This window comes from Canis lupus, chromosome 19 (genome assembly GCF_048164855.1).
Source record: "Canis lupus baileyi chromosome 19, mCanLup2.hap1, whole genome shotgun sequence".
NCBI classification, from domain to species: Eukaryota; Metazoa; Chordata; class Mammalia; order Carnivora; family Canidae; genus Canis; species Canis lupus.
In genome coordinates this window covers 42,261,446-42,279,184 of record NC_132856.1, presented here as the reverse complement: position 1 = coordinate 42,279,184, position 17,739 = coordinate 42,261,446, and the positions used below count along the sequence as shown (strand labels likewise).

Genomic DNA, 17,739 nt, shown 5'->3' with positions numbered 1-17,739 from the left:
GGTGGCGCAGCGGTTTGGCGCCTGCCTTTGGCCCAGGGCGCGATCCTGGAGATCCGGGATCGAATCCCACGTCAGGCTCCCGGTGCATGGAGCCTGCTTCTCCCTCTATGTCTCTGCCTCTCTCTCTCTCTGACTATCATAAATAAATAAAAATTTAAAAAAAAAAAAAAAAAAAAAAATAAACCATGAAGTTATACTTTGTCTCTACTTGGCTCAGAATTCTTCAGTGGCTTCCTAGGACAAAAACTAGAGTCCCCACAATGACCAGTCAGGCCCTAAGGAATTTGGATGCCACTCCCTGCTGATAGTCCGGATTCATCCCCTGATTATCTTGAGCCATAATGGTCTACATTCCAAGCAAGCTGTTTTTACCAACTCCTCCATCTGCCTGTCACTTTTCTGTGTACTGGAGATGACCTCCTTTCCCTTAGAGAATTCAAACATTACAGTGGTGAGCTCTTCCCTTACCACTGTATATAAAGTTGTAGTCCCACTTGTCTGTTACCCTTTTCTCTCTCTCTCTCTCTCTCTCTCTCTCTCTCTCTCTATATATATATATATATATATATATATATATATATATATATTTAAGATTTTATTTATTCATGAGAAACAGAGAGGCAGAGGGAGAAGCAGTCTCCATGCAGGGAGCCCAACGTGGGAGTTGATTCCGGGTCTCTAGGATCAGGCCCTGGGCTGAAGGTGGCGCTAAAACGCTGAGCCACCTGGGCTGCCCATACAATCCTATTTCTTTACAAGGCCAGAGACCTGCAGCAATGAAGACTTAAGCACCCAACATTTGGACATCTGAGACCTACTAGTGTCTCAAAAACTAAACTCAGGTATTCAAGGCCTTCTGGACCCTGACAACCATCTCCCTTTCATTTACTGTTTCCACAGACATTCATAGGACACTTACATGCTAAGTGTGGCACTGAGTGTGCAAGGGTAGAGTCTTACCTCTGTTACTCTCTAACACCCAGTTCTGCTCATTTGCCCCACACACCACTGCTGCCCAATAAAATCCTGTCAGGTGCCCGAGTCCTGCTCCTCTTTGAAGCCTTACCTCCTCTCTGCCACAGGTCAACTCCTCCACGTCCGTGTTGTGTTCTTATCTAACTAGTCTTGCATGCCAGTCTCCATGCTAGCTCGATTAACTCCCACTCAACCTGGAGGACAGGCCAAGCGCCACTTTGAAGGAGCCTTTCTTGACTTCCTGAGCTTCGTTCATTCATGACCCGCGCTAGGGACGAGACCACTCAGGCGCTCTCAGGGAAATGAATGAATGTCAACATCATGAGCAGTGAGTTCCCACCCTCTCCAACACAGGCGCGCCCTTCTCAGGATCACCCCTTCTCCTGAGACCTTTCCTCTCCAGACCGATCTCAAATGCACACATTCGAAACGTCTACTGTTCTCAAAGATCCCTCCTCACAAAAGCTGTTTTCATACTCTGGGCCCAACCCCACTCTCTCAGACTCCTCCTCAAGAGAACCTCTGGATATGTGAGAGGGGAGTCCGGCGGGAGGAAATCTTCCAAGTCGCAGAGACCAAACCCCTGAATGCTGCCTGTGTCGATTCACGCGTGTACATGTGAATGTCAGGGCCGACTCCCGCGCGTCTGCGGCGAGCGTCGCAGAGCCGCCCGCGCTGTAAGGCCGGTAAGCCTCGGCCCCCCTCACCCTGGTAACGCAGATCGCGTAGCACCCACCCCGCGGGAGACCCACGCAAACGCAGCCGCGGGTACCTGAGCGCCCGGCAAAGCTGGACGAGGGGGCGGGGCGGAGCAGGGCGACGCGTTCGGATTCGGTCATTCTCGCGCGCCCGCCGGCTGGCAGCCGATTGGCCCGTGGGCTCGGAGGCGTGGCCCTAGCGGCTGAGCGGAGCGGCGGCGCGCGGGCGGTTGGTCCCGCGATCCGGCCTCGCGGCGACCAGGCCTTGCTTGGTGCCTTCGGAGACTGACCGGCGGAGGCATGGCCGGAACCCCCGCGGCGGGCAGCCGGAGGCGGAGCGGGCTCCCGGCGCCCACCTCTGGCCCTCCCCCCAGCACCGGGCACCCTCCGAGCAAGCGAGCCCGGGGCTTCCCCGCGGCCGCCGTCCCAGACCCCGAAGACCCGTTCGGCGCGCACGGGGATTTCACCGCCGACGACCTGGAGGAACTCGACACCCTCGCGTCGCAGGCCCTGAGCCAGTGCCAGGCCGCGGCTCGGGACACGTCCAGTGAGTGCGCCTCGGGGCCTTCCCCCGGAGGGTGGTGCAGACCTCGCCAGACCTCCCTGAAGGCTGGGACTTCGGAACCCCACAGAGACCGCTACCCCGCTGTCTTGCACCCACCCTTCCGTGCTTAAAATATATAAGAACGGCTTCGTTTAAGCAGCAGTCGTGCCCAAAAAGGTCTTTTGAGTTGGGGGAGAAATGTATCAAGAATGTCAAACAGCCGATTTGAAATACGGAAAACTAGGTTAAGTTTACTGTGGTTTATGAAGTTTGGGCCACAAAGTTCTTGGTTCTAAGCAGAGATCCTTGGAACACGACCACCACACACCTGCACATGGGGTCCCACCCATTCTTGTGACAGATTTGGGAGGCTTTGCTCCCCCTCCCCCGCCCCCTTGGGCCGCAAGAACGGAAGAGGGGCTTGGCTAAGGCAAGAGATGAGAGATTTATTCCTTTATACAACCAGTAAGTTGTACTAAGTGCCCAAAACTTTAGGAACTGCAGCATACTTAGCAATTAACCAAAAACAAAAAACCTCCTTCCTTCAGGATCTTACATTCTAGCTGGAGAATGTAAGAAGGAGAAACGTTTTGAGGGCGCCCCGCATTTCTACTTGGATATTTCACAGGCATATTAAATCCTACACATTTATCTCCTGGAAGCCCAGTCATTCTCCAGCATTGTGTGTGGTGCCTGGCAAAGCAGATATTCCAAAAATGTTCATCAATGACTGACTATTGTGTACAGCAGTGACTAGTGCCCCTGTCTATCAGGTGGTACAAGGCAACAGTTCCCTTTCCTCGACCATATATCTGATTCCTTTTCAGATCCTGTAACTTTACCTTCTTAATCCATCTTTGGAATCCATCCTCTTTGTATCCTCTCTATCTTCCTGATCTATGTTACAAGCATTCCTTCCTTCTGTACAATGATCTGCTAAATGGTCTTCCCGTTTCCAGTCTCAATTCCCTACAGGTCAGACTTTATACCACAGCCAGAGTGATCTTTTCAGAACTCCAATCTGGCTGTGTCTCACACAGATACAAGTGAACATCCCTACTGAAAGCGCTGTAATGATTTCCCACTGCCTTTAGTATAAAGATCAAAGTCCTGTGGGTGGCTCATCAAGTTAGGGCTCTAAATCTTGATTTCCGCTCAGGTCATAACCTGAGGGTTGGGAGATGGAGCCCCATGTTGGGCTCCGTACTCTGTATGGAGTCTGCTTGTCTCTCTCCCTCTGCTCTTCTCCCTACTTGTGCTCTCTCTCTCTAAATGAATAAATAAATAAAATCTTTTTTTAAAGAAGATTGATCCCATGACCGTGAGATCATGAACTGAGCTGAAACCAAGAGTCAGATGCTCAACCAACTGTGCCACACAGACACCCTTAAATTTACTACTTTTAAAATCTGTTGTATCTGTAGTTATTTCCCCCTTTTATTTATTTATTTGTTTATTTATTTATTTTTAAGATTTTATTTATTCATGAGAGACACAGAGAGAGAGGCAGAGACATAGGCAGAGGTAGGAGCAGGCTCCCCGTGGGGAGCCTGATACGGGATTCTATCCCAGGATCCTGGGGTCACGACCTGAGCCAAAGGCAAACACTCAACCACTGAGCCACCCAGGCGCCCCTAAATAAATAAAATCTTAAAAAAAAAAAATCGTCCTTAAAATGGCCTGCAAAGCTGGTATGACCTGGTCCTTTCCCACTCTCTGGGTTTGAGCCACAGTGACCTTCATTTCTTGAATTCTCCCTGCTTTCTTACAATACATAAATTGTACATTGCTGTTTCTTGAATACTGAGTTATTCTTCCCATCCATTCCCCCATCCCCACTCATTTGCTTAATTCCTGCTTATTCTTCAGCTCTCAGCTCAGTCATCACTTCTTTGGGAAGCCTTCCAATCATTCCAGTTGGATCAAATCCCCCTATGATAGGTTCTTCTGTATTTATTGTCTTGTCCAGGTTTTATCACAGTTGTAATTTCACATTTGTGTGAATTTTTTTTAATGTCCTGTAAGCTCTATGAGTATGAGGACTAGATCCATTATGCTCCCCACTGTAGCTTTAGAGACTAGATTATGGCAGGTGCTCAGTAGGTGTAGGTGTTGGTTTAGATCTAGGTGCTCAGTAAATATTGTTGAATAAGACATCTCCAACTTCTGACCAGTGAAGTCCCCAAAACACCTTTTTAGCCTATTGGTGAGACTCTTAAAATTGGGAGATGAGGAGGGGGGGGGTGGCAGGGTCTGTTATTTCTTAAAGATCATTTATGAGTTTGAATCATGTTCTTATGTTGGAAAATACCTATATTGCTTACTAGATCTTTTTCTAATTTGCTTTCAAGAGTGATTCTTTTCAGCACTGACTAACTAAAGTGGGAAAATGTTGGATCCTGAAAAGTATATGCAAACTGTTTTTTACAGATGTTCATAAGGTCCCCAGATTAGATGGGATGTCAAAAACTCCTGCTGGGAAAAACAGAGAACTTGTTCCAGTTAAAGATAATTTTGAATTAGAGGTACTTCAGACACAATACAAAGAACTTAAAGAAAAGGTAAGTGACTTGTGGTTCTTAGAGCTAACTTCTTCACTTATGCATGTATTATAAAGCATTGTACAGGGGGCACCTGGGTGGCTTTGTCAGTTGAGCATCTGCCTTCTGCTTGGGTCATGATCCCTGGGATTGAGTCTTATGTCAGGCTCTTTCCTCACCAGGGGGTCTGCTTCTCCCTCTCCCTCTGTGCTTGTCCTCTTGCTCGCTCACAAATAAATAAACATTTTTTTAAAAATATTTTTTATTTATTTATGATAGTCACACAGAGAGAGAGAGAGAGAAGCAGAGACATAGGCAGAGGGAGAAGCAGGCTCCATGCACCGGGAGCCCGACGTGGGACTCGATCCCGGGTCTCCAGGATCACGCCCCGGGCCAAAGGCAGGCGCCAAACCGCTGAGCCACCCAGGGATCCCAATAAACATTTTTTTAAATAAACATTTTTTTAAAAAGCATTATACAATAAGATATATGAAAGTTTTAAGGGGCAGCCCCGGTGGCTCAGCGGTTTAGCGGTGCCTTTGCCCCGGGGTGTGATCCTGGAGACTCGGGATCAAGTCCCACATCGAGTTCCCTGCATGGAGCCTGCTTCTCCCTCTGCCTGTGTCTCTGCCTCTCTCTCTCTCTCTCTCTCTCTCTGTCATGAATAAATAAATAAAATCTTAAAAAAAAAAAGTTTTAAAACAAGAGTAGAGTTCAGATTCATCCCACAAAATGGAGGAAGGCTGGGGAAAGCAAGCCAGAAAATTTAGACTGAAATCAAATCCTGAGATTCCTAACAACTAGTCAAGAAGGGAAACACTGTATACCAGGTCCAAAAAGAGATACGGGGGGAATCCCTGGGTGGCTCAGCGGTTTGGCTCCTGCCTTCAGCCCAGGGCGTGATCCTGGAGTCCCAGGATTGAGTCCCGCGTCAGGCTCCTGCATGGAGCCTGCTTCTCCCACTCCCTCTGCCTCTCTCTCTCTCTCTCTCTCTCTGTGTCTCTCATGAATAAATAAATAAAATCTTAAAAAAAAAGAGAGAGATACAAACTTTCTGTCATAGCACCGAGACAAATTTATAGCATATATCTTATATAGGGAACACAACATCATAATGCTTGCTGTTTTCCTTAGCAGTTTTACCAAAAGGCAGACATCCTTTACAGAGAGAGAGAGAGAGAGAGGCAGAGACACGGGTAGAGGGAGAAGCAGGCTCCATGCAGGGAGCCCGATGTGAGACTCGATCCCGGGTCTCCAGGATCACACCCTGAGCCGAAGGCGGTGCTAAACCACTGAGCCACCCGGGCTGCCCAGCAGACATCCTTTAAATGACTTTCTGTAGATCCTTAGGAAAACCAGGAATATAGTGTGAAATTCTAGATCTGTGAAGTGTGTGATTCAGATTGTTTAATACCTATTAGAACCTACAAAATGTGTATGTGTGGATGACAGTGTGTCCTTAAGCTATCTTGCTGTATGTCCATTGTTCTATGAATGGGCCTAGTAGACCATGGTGACATCTAGTAGGTATGGATATATTTGAGGACTCATTGGTCTGTAGAACGTGGTTTACATGTGCTCTCTCCATTTCCCCTGCTATATGTTGAAACAAGCACATATATAACTTGCCCTTGCAAGCTTTTCACAAGACTGATTTGGGATTTACAGATGAAGGCAATGGAAGAAGAAGTCCTCATTAAAAATGGAGAAATAAAAATATTGCGTGACTCACTGCATCAGACAGAATCCATCTTAGAGGAACAGAGAAGATCACATTTCCTTCTCGAACAAGAGAAAACTCAAGCACTTGGTGACAAGGAAAAAGAATTTTCCAAAAAGGTGACCCAGAGCTTTTTTTTTTTTTTTCTTGTTCTGGACACAAGCTTTACCTGCTTATTGAGTTCTTTTAGAAGCGTTGACCAAAGTGTCTATAAATCTTCCAGGAAGATTTCAACAGTTATTTGTCTTAAATACTTTCTGCTATCAGTTAATTGCATATACTTTTCTTCTAGGCTCTACATGTGGATTGGAAAAGGAATTAGATGAAACTGCTTTGCTGTGGCAGAAATGATAGTTGGTCTTGGCAGGAATAAATCAATAGCTTAGACTTTCCAGAAATAGGATTAAGTAAGATCTTTCTGGCAGATTAGAAACTCAATTGACATAGCTAAGGCCAAAAGGAAATGTATTGACTTCCATAACTAAGTCTGGGTAAAAAAACAGGTGTGCTGAGGCTTTGAATGACTCAAGCCTTGCCAGAACTCATCTTTACTGTCTCCTATACTCTAGACAGGCTCTATCCTTATGGTAAAAGATATGTTCTCTAGCAGCTCTTGGATTCATAAATCATAGCTCTAGAGTGGACTGAATATTTGGCTTCCCTCATCTCAAATCTCTAATTGGTCTGACCTGAGTCAGGTGCCTATCCCTGACCCAGTCACTGCCACCACAGAGATGATAGCTCCCATTTAAATCCCACAGAGGTACGGAAATGATTCTTTCTCAGGGGTTTGGGGGTGGGGGGGAGGTCCATACCTACTACCACTTTCCTTCAGGACTTTCCAAGGCTTTAATTTCAAGGACATGGGTCTTATTCTGCACTCATTCAGCAAATTAGCAAACTTTAAAGAAGCACTAACCTAGTGCCCAGCTCTAACAGTAGTAGTTGTCTCTCCACATACATGATGGAAGACCAAGGGAGTTGTAATCAGACAAACCAGAGTTTAAATCCAGGCTTTATCACATATGAGTAGAGACCTCAGGGTAATCACTTAAACTCTATGACTCATTTCCATTATCTGTTCCAGGAAATAACCAGAAGGGTCGCTGTAAGGCTTAAAAGCCCTGCACTTGCTGTGACTGGTGCTGTGACTGGTACCGTGCTTGGCACAGAGTATACCCAGAGAGTAACAGTACTTACTCTTGGTAGTAGGCCAGAGCAGGTCTCCGCATGCTGTGTGAGCTTATGGTAAAATTCCCAAATACTCTGCCCATACCTGGAATTGTGTACCATTACATTCATCAAAAGGTTGACATGTCACTGTGAGATAAGGCATCTTGCCAAGCTCCAGGCTAGGCAGTTCACATTCATCCTTCCTCTTTAACTCCCTCAACCATGAAGACACGTATTTGTGTTACAGATAAGCTAAAGTTTAGAGAGGCTGAGTAAATGGTATTTGAACCCTCACAAACTACCTCACAATAGTTCGGGTCAGAATATCTTTTTTTTTTTTTTTTTTTAAGATTTTACTTATTTATTCATGAAAGACAGAGAGAGAGAGGCAGAGGCACAGGCAGAGGGAGAAGCAGGCTCCCTCCAGGGAGCCCGACGTGGGACTCGACCCTCGGTCTCCAGGGTCACACCCTGGGCCAGAGGCGGTGCCAAACCACTGAGCCACCGGGGCTGCCCTCAACATATTTTTTTTAGAATACCATGCTGACTTTCAGGAAGAAAGCTAAAACTTGGTAGAAAGGACATTTGTGTCACAGCAGACTTTCATACTTATTTCTCATTGTTTTTTTTTCCTTAATGAGCTTGAAATTTTGAAGCCCAGAGATATTTTCACATGTTTGATGGGGCTGCCACAAGTATGTTGCTTTTGCCTTCCAGCTCCAATCATTGCAGTCTGAACTTCAATTTAAAGATGCAGAGATGAATGAATTAAGGACAAAGCTTCAGAGCAGCGAACGAGCAAATAAACTGGCTGCTCCCTCCATTCCCCATGCCAGGTAATGATGGTGCTAGAGGGAGAGTTTTTTTGCATGGTTTAGTAGAAAATATGAATAACAAGGTCAGGCTAGTCTTGAATGAAGGCCATTTAAACTTTGTCATTTGGACATAGACCCTCTTTCCTGAAGGCCTCAAAGGTGGTTTAGATGAGGCATGAATGGTCTAGTGCATTACAACATAAAGACCTCACACTCTAGAATGGCTTCCTCTCTGTAGGACTTTTTACTCAGGACTAAAAAAGGCTGGAAAGATGCTCTCTGAACTTTTGGGGTGGCCCAGTCTTCATTTTTATGTAATTTGTTTCAGATAACTGATTTTGCCCCATGTGTAAGCATATTTCAATGCCAGCTACCTGGCACATTTTTTTCTCATTTGCTGCCCTGGGGGACCTTTGTCCAACAGCCCCCGCCTTTGCTGCAGATGTGATCAGCTTCTTTTTTTTTTTTTTTTAATTTTTATTTATTTATGATAGTCACACAGAGAGAGAGAGAGAGAGAGAGAGAGAGAGGCAGAGACACAGGCAGAGGGAGAAGCAGGCTCCATGCACCGGGAGCCCGACGTGGGATTCAATCCCGGGTCTCCAGGATCACGCCCTGGGCCAAAGGCAGGCGCTAAACTGCTGCGCCACCCAGGGATCCCTGTGATCAGCTTCTTAATGGTCTTGTCCTGCCCCCTGCCTGCCAGAGAAGTCTGGCATGCTGTTGATCCCAGCCTTGAAATTTGAACAATATGAATCAGGGTATCTTTTTCTGGTATTGAACATTCTGCTGCCTTTGCTCATAAAGGGTATAAAATTGAACTCTTCTTGCCTTGCCTAGTTCAGGTAAGACAGGAGAGTGGAGGAGATCCATCCTCACCTCCTCACACATCTCGGACAGAAGGGTCTTGGCATTGTCTGATGCGCTCAGAGTGTTAGAGCTGCTTCTCTAACACAAAGACACTGGCACTGAGTACCTGGCTCAATTTTCAAGTTGTAGGACCCAACATGCCTTTTAACAGACCCTCTTTCTTCTGAAAATCTTTTAATTCAGCCGCTGGGGACTATTAAATAAGAGGTTGTTGTACATTAAAAACATATTTTGGTGGAATTGGAAATAGCAATGGAATTATGGCCAATGTTGGGTGATTAGAAGAATAAAGACATCAAAGAGTTTTTCAACAATTTGGATCAAAATGCCTTGAATTTTGTACTGCTATCCTGACAAAGAATGACAAATATATAATAGATAAAACCTTTGGTCAAAGCATCTAGACATGAAAAGTTTAACACTTAAACAAATTAGAAGTTTTATAACCAGGTATTTTAAGTGCTTTTTAGCAAAATCATTACTTTGGTTTCATAGTTAACTTTTTCTAGTCCTAGGAAAAGCCCTTCTGTGGCTATAAAGCCAGAAGCTTCTTCTCCACAATTTGGAAAACCATCTTTCCCTACAAAGGAGTCTTTTAGTGCTAACATGTCCCTTCCCCACCCCTTCCAGACAGAGCCAGGATATAAGTGCATCGTGGGCAGAGAGGGTAAGTCAGTCTGCCTCTTGTCTATTGCCGTGTAACCAATTATTCAAACCTGTGGCTTAAAACAATAATGAGTATTTCTCCTGGTTCTGTGGGACAACAATTCTGAGAGAGCACAGTGGGGATGGTTTGTCTCTATGGGGACTGGAATCACTGAAGGGTTGTCTGGGGCTGGAGAATCTGTTTCAAAGTGGCTTACTCACATGACTGGCAATGCAGTTCTCCACATGTGGGCCTCTCCACAAAGCTACGTGGGTGACCTCATAACCTGGTGGATGGCTTCCTCTAGCGGTAACAAACCAGAGAGAGCTGGTGGAAGCTAGCCCTTTTATGGCCTAGCCTTAGAAATCTTGTATCATCGCTTCTGCCACAGTCTGTTCCTTAGAAGCCATGTTCAAGGGGAAGGAAACTAGGCTGCACCTTCTGAAGAGAAGTGTGTCTAGAATTTCCAGGTATAATTTAAAACCTCCCCAGTCGACATCCATTGACATACAAGGAACCTAGCTCGTATACAGGAACTTGTGTTCCTTTCAGCCTTGAGTTTGTGCCACTGAGTCCAGACTGAGGGTGTGCTACTGCTTTATAGAGAGGGACACAATCTAGCATTGGTAGATTTTCACTGTGAGAATGTGCTGTGTCAGTTTATCTTACAATTCAGATATATTGCCTCTCTCCTACCACCATCAACTCTTTCAAGTCATTGGCCATCACGCCACCTCTGAGAACCTCAACCATTCACATTTTTGGCATCTGGCAAATATGGGAACAGTATAGGATAATTGTTAGGACCAGGCAATGTTGCCTACCGGCCGGGCAGAAACATAAATCACACTACTTACTGGCTTGTGTGATGTGGGTAAGCAAGTCCTTTAACCCCTGTGCCTCTGTTTTCCTAGATATAAAATAGTGCTAATGATAACACTTGCTCTTAGGGTTGCTTTGAGGAACAAATAAGCTAACATGGGTAAAGCTCTTAGAACAGAGTCTATCTGGCACAGAATAACCACCATAAGTATTAGTGATTAGTGCTTTTATGTTATATTGCCTCATTTTTTTTTAAGATTTTATTTATTCATGAGAGACAGAGAGAGATAGAGAGAGAGGCAGAGATACAGTCAGAGGGAGAAGCAGGCTCCATGCAGGGAGCCCGATATGGGACTTGATCCGGGACTCCAGGATCACGCCCTGAGCTGAAGGCAGATGCTTTACCGCTGAGCCACCCAGGTGTCCCATATTGCTTCATTTTAAAGTGGGGCAAACAACTTCTCTTCCCTTCCCCTTCCCCTTCCCCCTTCCCCTTTCCCCTTTCCCCTTTCCTTCCTTTGTATGAGTTCCTGTTTTGCATGAGGAAGGCAAAAATGTGAGGATTCTTGAGTTGCTCTGGTTTGTTTGTTTTTTTAAAGATTTTATTTATTTATTCATGAGGGACACAGAGAGAGAGAGAGGCAAGGACATAGGCAGAGGGATAAGCAGGCTCCAGGCAGGGAGCCTGATGTGAGACTCAATCCCAGGTCTCCAGGACCACACCCTGGGCTGAAGGCGGTGCTAAACCACTGAGCCATCCGGGCTGCCCATGGCTCTTGTTTTAAACTCAGTATGGGGTGCCTGGCTGGCCTCTAGTCCATAGAGCCTGCGACTCTTGATCTCAGCGTCGTGAGTTCGAGTCCCATGTTGATGGTAGAGTTTATTTAAAAAAAGTAAATTAAAAATGTGTTACATTCAAGAGTTTCTGATGTGCCTGTGCTTTTGTGCTCAAGATTTGATTCATGTTTTATCTAGTTGTAGAGAATAAGAGCCACAGGATGGGAGGTGACCCCGTAAAGCAAGAAGAATCCCAGAAAAGTCTAATTGACAGCTGGATGCAGAGATCAAACACTCAAGGTACCAGAACCCCTGCTCCTTGTGCAGAAGGCCGGCATAGCTCCGGTAGTCCTCTGCAGAGCTACAATAGAAATGCCTCTGAAAACCAGCACCCCAGGTAGTCCTTCAGAGGGTCCCGGGGAATAGTAGTCTGTGACTTAAGCAGAAGACTGTAAAATAGAAGGGTCCAAAACAGGTATGTCCCAGAGCCCTCAGCACCCACAGGGAGCTTAAGGGTAGCTTAGATGACAGTTAGCATCCAAGAAACCCTCACTTTTCCCTCAAGCCTTAGAAAAGGCCTCCCTTGTTAGAACCGTCTAGAATCACCTTGTCTTCTACAGGTTCCATTCTCATAAACCTTCTCCTGAAGCAGCCTTTGATCCCAGGGTCATCTTTAGGTCTGTGCCACCTCCTGAGCAGTTGTTCTGAGGCTCCTACTGGCACCCTGTTACAGCCACTGGGGTTTGGCAGGTAAGCCTCAGACTCCTAAAAAGCTCACTTAGGAAGAAGTTCCCAGGAAGCAAGTCCCTTTCTGGTCTGGGCCAGCCTGGGGGGTCTGTGTGCTTGGGGGGAAACTAGAGAATTTGGCAGGCAGGTTGTTTGGGGCCCTTGACCTTGTCTCCATCTCATACTTATGTTTTCTTTTGTATTTGCTGCTAGTACCTTGACTGGGATTTCAAGCCTTAGAACCACAGGTTCTCGCGATGGGTCATTTCCCCTCTTGGCCCTGAAAGAAGCACAGAACCTGGCACTCACTGGATTGAATCTGATTGCCAGGGATGAAAGCTCGTTTGATGGAGACCCAGCAGAGGGAGGCAGAAGGGCCTTCCCACTCTGCCAGCTTCCTGGAGCTGTGCATCTCCTCCCCCTGGTACAGTTCTTTATCGGCTTACACTGCCAGGCTCTGCAAGATTTGGCAGCAGCCAAGAGAAATGGAGCACCTGGAGACTCACCGACACATTCCTCCTGCGTGAGCTCTGGGGGAGAGGCCAGCCTCGAGGACTCACCTTGCAACATGGAAGGCTTCTCTGTGGCTTCACTCAGTGTTCTTCAGCACCTGGTGTGCCACAGCGGAGCAGTCGTCCACCTATTACTGTCAGATGCAGGGGTGGATTCTGCTGCTAGGGAAGGAAACCAGAGCCAGGTTCACAGACAAGATCATAGGGATGTGTCCTCAGCCCCAAGGGGGTTTGCCAATGACCAAGGCCAGCATCCACTACTGAAGATGCTTCTTCACCTGTTGAGTTTCTCTTCATCAGCAACAGGTCACCTTCAAGCCAGTGTCCTGAGCCAATGTCTTAAGATTTTGGTGAAATTAGCTGAAAACGCTTCCTTTGATTTCCTGCCCAGGTATAACACAGCTTGGGAGTCATGATTCTTCGTGGGTCTTACCTGACCTCTTGAGGTCTGTCCTGTGGCCCTTATACTTTGCCCACATCTTGACTTATCTATACTGCTCAGTGCTAAACCTTGGTTTTACACTCTAAGACTTCGTTCAGGGAGTTCTGGAGTGATGGAGTGGGGACAGGTGTTAGGAGAACCAAGGAAGTGATTTATTTGGCTTAATTCTGCCTCTGTACAGCAAGTAAGCAAAAGACATGTGATGAAAGAAGGGTTTTAGCCACTATGGAAACATGTCCTGTCTGTAGGACAAAGGCTGAACCAAGAGTCCTGAACCTGAGCCATGAATGAAGACTGTGTATCACACCACATTTAAGTTTGGTGAAGTTCCCCAAGGAAGCAGAGGGTGTGGGGTAGGTCTGCAGCCCATAAGCTGACTTTGCTGGGAATCTGCCTATCATCATTGTGCCCTACTCTGACATGAGCCATAGGTTACCTGCTCCTCTTAAAGTTTGTTAGAAGTGGTTGTATAGTGAACCTCGCTTGTGAACACTATTGTCATAAATTCCTAACTTGGGATTCCAGAGCCTTAAGACTGGGAGGAACTGTAAACACCATCTAGCCCATCCCCTCATTCAGTAATCCTGTCTCCCTGTCAGCATGCCACCAAAAGGCCAGTTCCTATTTGGAGTAACTCTACTGGCTGCACTTACCTTAAGCTTTTAGTCTCTGAGCTTAGCACACTTGTTGCCTAAAAACACTTCTGGATCCTGGTTTCCATTTGAGGATATTCTGGTTGGTCCAGTCCATCCTGAAGGTAGTCCTCAGAGTTGGACACAGTACCTTAGTGTAGTGTAGGCAGCTCCATAGGTTCAGAACCATCACCTGTTTCTGGCACAGACCTAGCTCATAGTGGCTGGTTGCTTGTTTCATTGGTGTTGAATGAATCCCAAGAACCACTTTTTACCACTCCTCTTAGTAGATATACCATCATTCCATTCCTGTTGAGCTTGTTCATGAGGACATGGAAAAACAGCTATTTAGTGGATGCTTACTAGGCCAGACAGAGACCTTCTGTTCACTAGTTCACGTGACAGCCTCCAAGCCCTGCATCCTCACACCTAGCATGGAGCCTGGCTCACTATAAGCACTCAGTATTTGTTATATGAATATGAATAGAGAGCATGCTGGGTGAGTTTCAAGCCAGGCTCCTTGACTTGCCCCTAATCATTGTCTGACACCACCTCCCACTTGGTGCTTCTCTTCAGAATCCCTACATCCTTTCAGGCTGAACCCCACTACGACACTGCTTCCTGTTCACCTTGGAATGAAAGCTAAGGACATGTGCCACCAAGGCTCCAAAGCAATGTGCAGTGAGACACAAGTAGCCAGGGAGACCGTAGTCTCATAAAGGGCACCTCTGCCCACCCAGGCTTGAGGACAAATTATCCCCTTAGACCCATGTTTTCATACCACATCTGGTGTAGACATAGGTCCAGGGTCAACCCTAGGTACTAGGATGGCAGTGGCTTTTGAGCAGAGGTCTTATCCCCAGCTTCAGACAGAATAGTAGGACTACATTGTGTGTTTGGGGGTTCTGGAAAAAAAATTTTAAAGAAGGTTCTGAAAAATAATTTGGAAACCACTGTGTCATACATAAAGATGGATTTTTCTTGCAGATAGTTTCAGGGACTTTACACGTGGACTAGAGACCACTTCTAACTTCATGGTGAAATTGAGTAACCACCAGGTTAAACCCCAGTGTCCCACAAAGTTCACACTACCTGCAACTGAAATCATGCAGCTTATCCACTGTATGGGATTTGCTCTAAAATGATTTCACTCCAAATAGTAAGAAGCTGTTTCATAATGGCATACTGAGGAATATTCTCAACCCTCGATGGTGTGTACTGAGGTGCTGCAGATGCTTGCAGGGGGACATGTAGAATTGCCCCTCTTCTCACCCATGGGGTTGTGTGGGTTAAGCAAATAGCAGTAGTTGTCTTGGGACTTAGTTCCTTTGTTTTCTGTGCCTGTGAAACCTGGGGGAGAGTGTGCCCAGAACTCCTCACCCATGCACTGTCCAAGTAGGTACCTGCTCATACTTGGTGACAGAGGAACTGATGTTTTCAAAAATGCTCTGCTCAGCAAGTGGTCTCATAAAATCCCACCCTAGCCAAGTCTGCATTTGTCACTTCTGGAGCCTGACCAGTCCTCAGATAGTGGGATCATAACATTCTCTCACACCCAAGTTAAGATTTGCCTCCCTGTTTGGGAGCAGAGGTGGAAAGCACCCACAAGCAATGTGGAAGCAAGGCACCCCAGGTCCAGGGAGGCATCCCCTGTTTACAGGTGGCACTGTGCCTGGTAAGGGCCTGTCCTAAGCCACAGCAATACTGCAATGGAGGCCAGTACCCACTCATTCATAGGAAGCGGATGTACTAGCAAGTAGGTGGTAGTGGTCGGCCAGCATTTGAACCCAGGTCTGAACCACAGCTCCTTGTACGACCTGCTCAAAACTTCCTGTTGCCTCCAGTGAAGTTGTGGGATTGGGTTATCAGTGTCCTGTCCCTCTGGGCCCCTGTGCTATAGGTTCCAGTGTGTGTTCCGGGTGCTGCCACAGTGCCTCAGCCCCGAGAGCCCCCTGCCCAGTGTGCTGTTGACTGTTGAGCTCCTCTCCCTCCTGGTGGACCATGAGAAGCTGGCCCCTCAACTCTGCTCCCACTCAGGTAAAGCAGGGCAGGGGTGGGCGGCTGGGCTGCTCCTGCAGGTTGGAAGCAAGGGTGGTGGCAGGGGCAGGTCAGAGGCCTCTTCAGGGCTTCTGTAGTTTGTGCCCTGGGCTCCGGGTAAGAAGGGAGACCCTGAGCGAGAGGTGGGGCGTCCTTTTCAGAAGGCTGTCTCCTCCTGCTGCTGTACATGTACATCACATCAAGGCCTGACAAAGTGGCCTCCGAGACCCAGTGGCTTCAACTAGAACAAGAGGTAAATTCCTGAGCCCCCTCTGCGAACTGCTCACCATCCCACTCCACCTAAGGGCCACTGTTCCTACTCCTTCTGGGGAGAACGGGGCTTAATTCATTTTGGTAACAAAGCAAACTCAGTTTGAGGGCTCCACACTGCACAGAAGCCATATAGGTGGACCTAAGAATGTCCTGAAATTTGGCAGATTTGCCTGATAATGGGTCCTACCCTGGCTTTGGGGCCCAGAGGCAGGTGGGTCACTGGCGAGACACATGTATTAGCCCATAGTCTAGCCTGGGAAGGCCCCACAACACCATTTCTTGGATCCTGCTGTACAGACAGGCAGTTGCTAAGGCAACTAGAGCACTTGTAGGAGAAGCCTTAGAAAGCCCTCACTGTGATCAGGGTCTCATTCTGCCACAGATGGAACAGTCTGTTCTTGTTCTAGGCCGTGTGGCTCCTGGCTAAGCTTGGCGTGCAGAGCCCCTCCTCCCCAGTCACTGGCTCTAACTGCCAGTGCAACGTGGAGGTGAGTGCCCCAGAGGCCAACAGCGTGGCAGCTCTGTTGGGGGATGAGGTGACCCTATGCAAGGACCCTCTGCTCCTTCTAACCCTCTGCCATCATTCAGAACCCTCCTCGCCTGGAGTGGCCAGGAAGGGTGCTGTCCAGCTGAGCAGGTTGTGAAGGTGCAGGAGCCCTGAGACGCGGCCTTGGCCTTCACTCTTCCCTAGGTGGTCAGAGCACTCACAGTGATGCTGCACAGACAGTGGCTGACAGTACGGAGGGCAGGGGGGTCCCCAAGGACAGACTGCCAGAGGCGGACAGTGCGGTGTCTGCGGGACACAGTGTTGCTGCTGCACGGCCTGTCCCAGAAGGACAAGCTCTTCACTGTGCACTGCGTGGAGGTCCTGCATCAGTATGACCAGGTGATGCCAGGGGTCAGCATGCTGATTCGAGGGCTCCCTGATGTGGCCGACTGTGAAGGTGAGCCGGCAGGAGGAACCCCCACCCCCTGCCCAACACACATGTGGAGTTTCTCTGAAGTTCATGGACAGATCAGACTTCTTGGCCATAAGTCAGCAGTCTTCCCTCCAAGCAGCCTTTGCTGGCACTGGGGTCATATTGGCCTTACTGCTCAGACTCCTCTCTGAGCATATCAGGCTGCCTTTTGCTTGTATCTGTTGAGTTGGCCTGGCAGAGCCACTCTGGTTTCTGGTTTTTCCAGAAACATCCCTGTCTGAATTGCCTTTTTATCACTCTGCTTGCAGTAGCTGAGGGATCAAGGCCTGGGCGTGGAAGGGACTGGTTAGTTCCCTTGGGTGTGGGGGAGGAGCAGTCGGTGGGTCTTCCCCCCCACCTGTGCCCAACACCTCCAGGCCTTTACCATAAACCCCTCTTCTCTTTGCTCAGAGGCAGCCCTGGATGACCTCTGTGCTGCTGAAACCGATACCGATGACCCAGAGATGGACTGTAGCTGAGGCCAGTGAGCATTGAGCCACATGGTGGCACCAGAACCACTACTTCCCTCACCACATCAACTGATTAAAAACAGCGAAGGGCTGTTTGAGAACACACTA

General features: G+C 47.6%; 1 protein-coding gene across 3 annotated transcripts; it reads left to right on the top strand.

Moving 5' to 3' along the window:
* Nucleotides 1-1,868: 1,868 nt before the first annotated feature.
* ATRIP (ATR interacting protein) lies at nt 1,869-17,736 on the top strand. Of its 3 annotated transcripts, none has more exons than XM_072786339.1 (13): nt 1,869-2,220; nt 4,648-4,778; nt 6,426-6,596; nt 8,368-8,486; nt 9,845-10,002; nt 11,779-11,880; nt 12,201-12,330; nt 12,520-13,209; nt 15,793-15,929; nt 16,094-16,182; nt 16,610-16,690; nt 16,894-17,146; nt 17,573-17,736. In XM_072786339.1, exons 1-13 carry the CDS (start codon nt 1,974-1,976, stop codon nt 17,638-17,640), a joined length of 2,376 nt encoding a protein of 791 aa, XP_072642440.1. In that variant the 5' UTR covers nt 1,869-1,973; the 3' UTR covers nt 17,641-17,736. The 3 variants fall into 3 exon arrangements, with proteins under 3 accessions (XP_072642440.1, XP_072642439.1, XP_072642441.1); XM_072786338.1 differs by having other exon boundaries at nt 16,091-16,182; XM_072786340.1 differs by lacking the exon at nt 12,520-13,209 and having other exon boundaries at nt 16,091-16,182.
* Nucleotides 17,737-17,739: the final 3 nt, after the last annotated feature.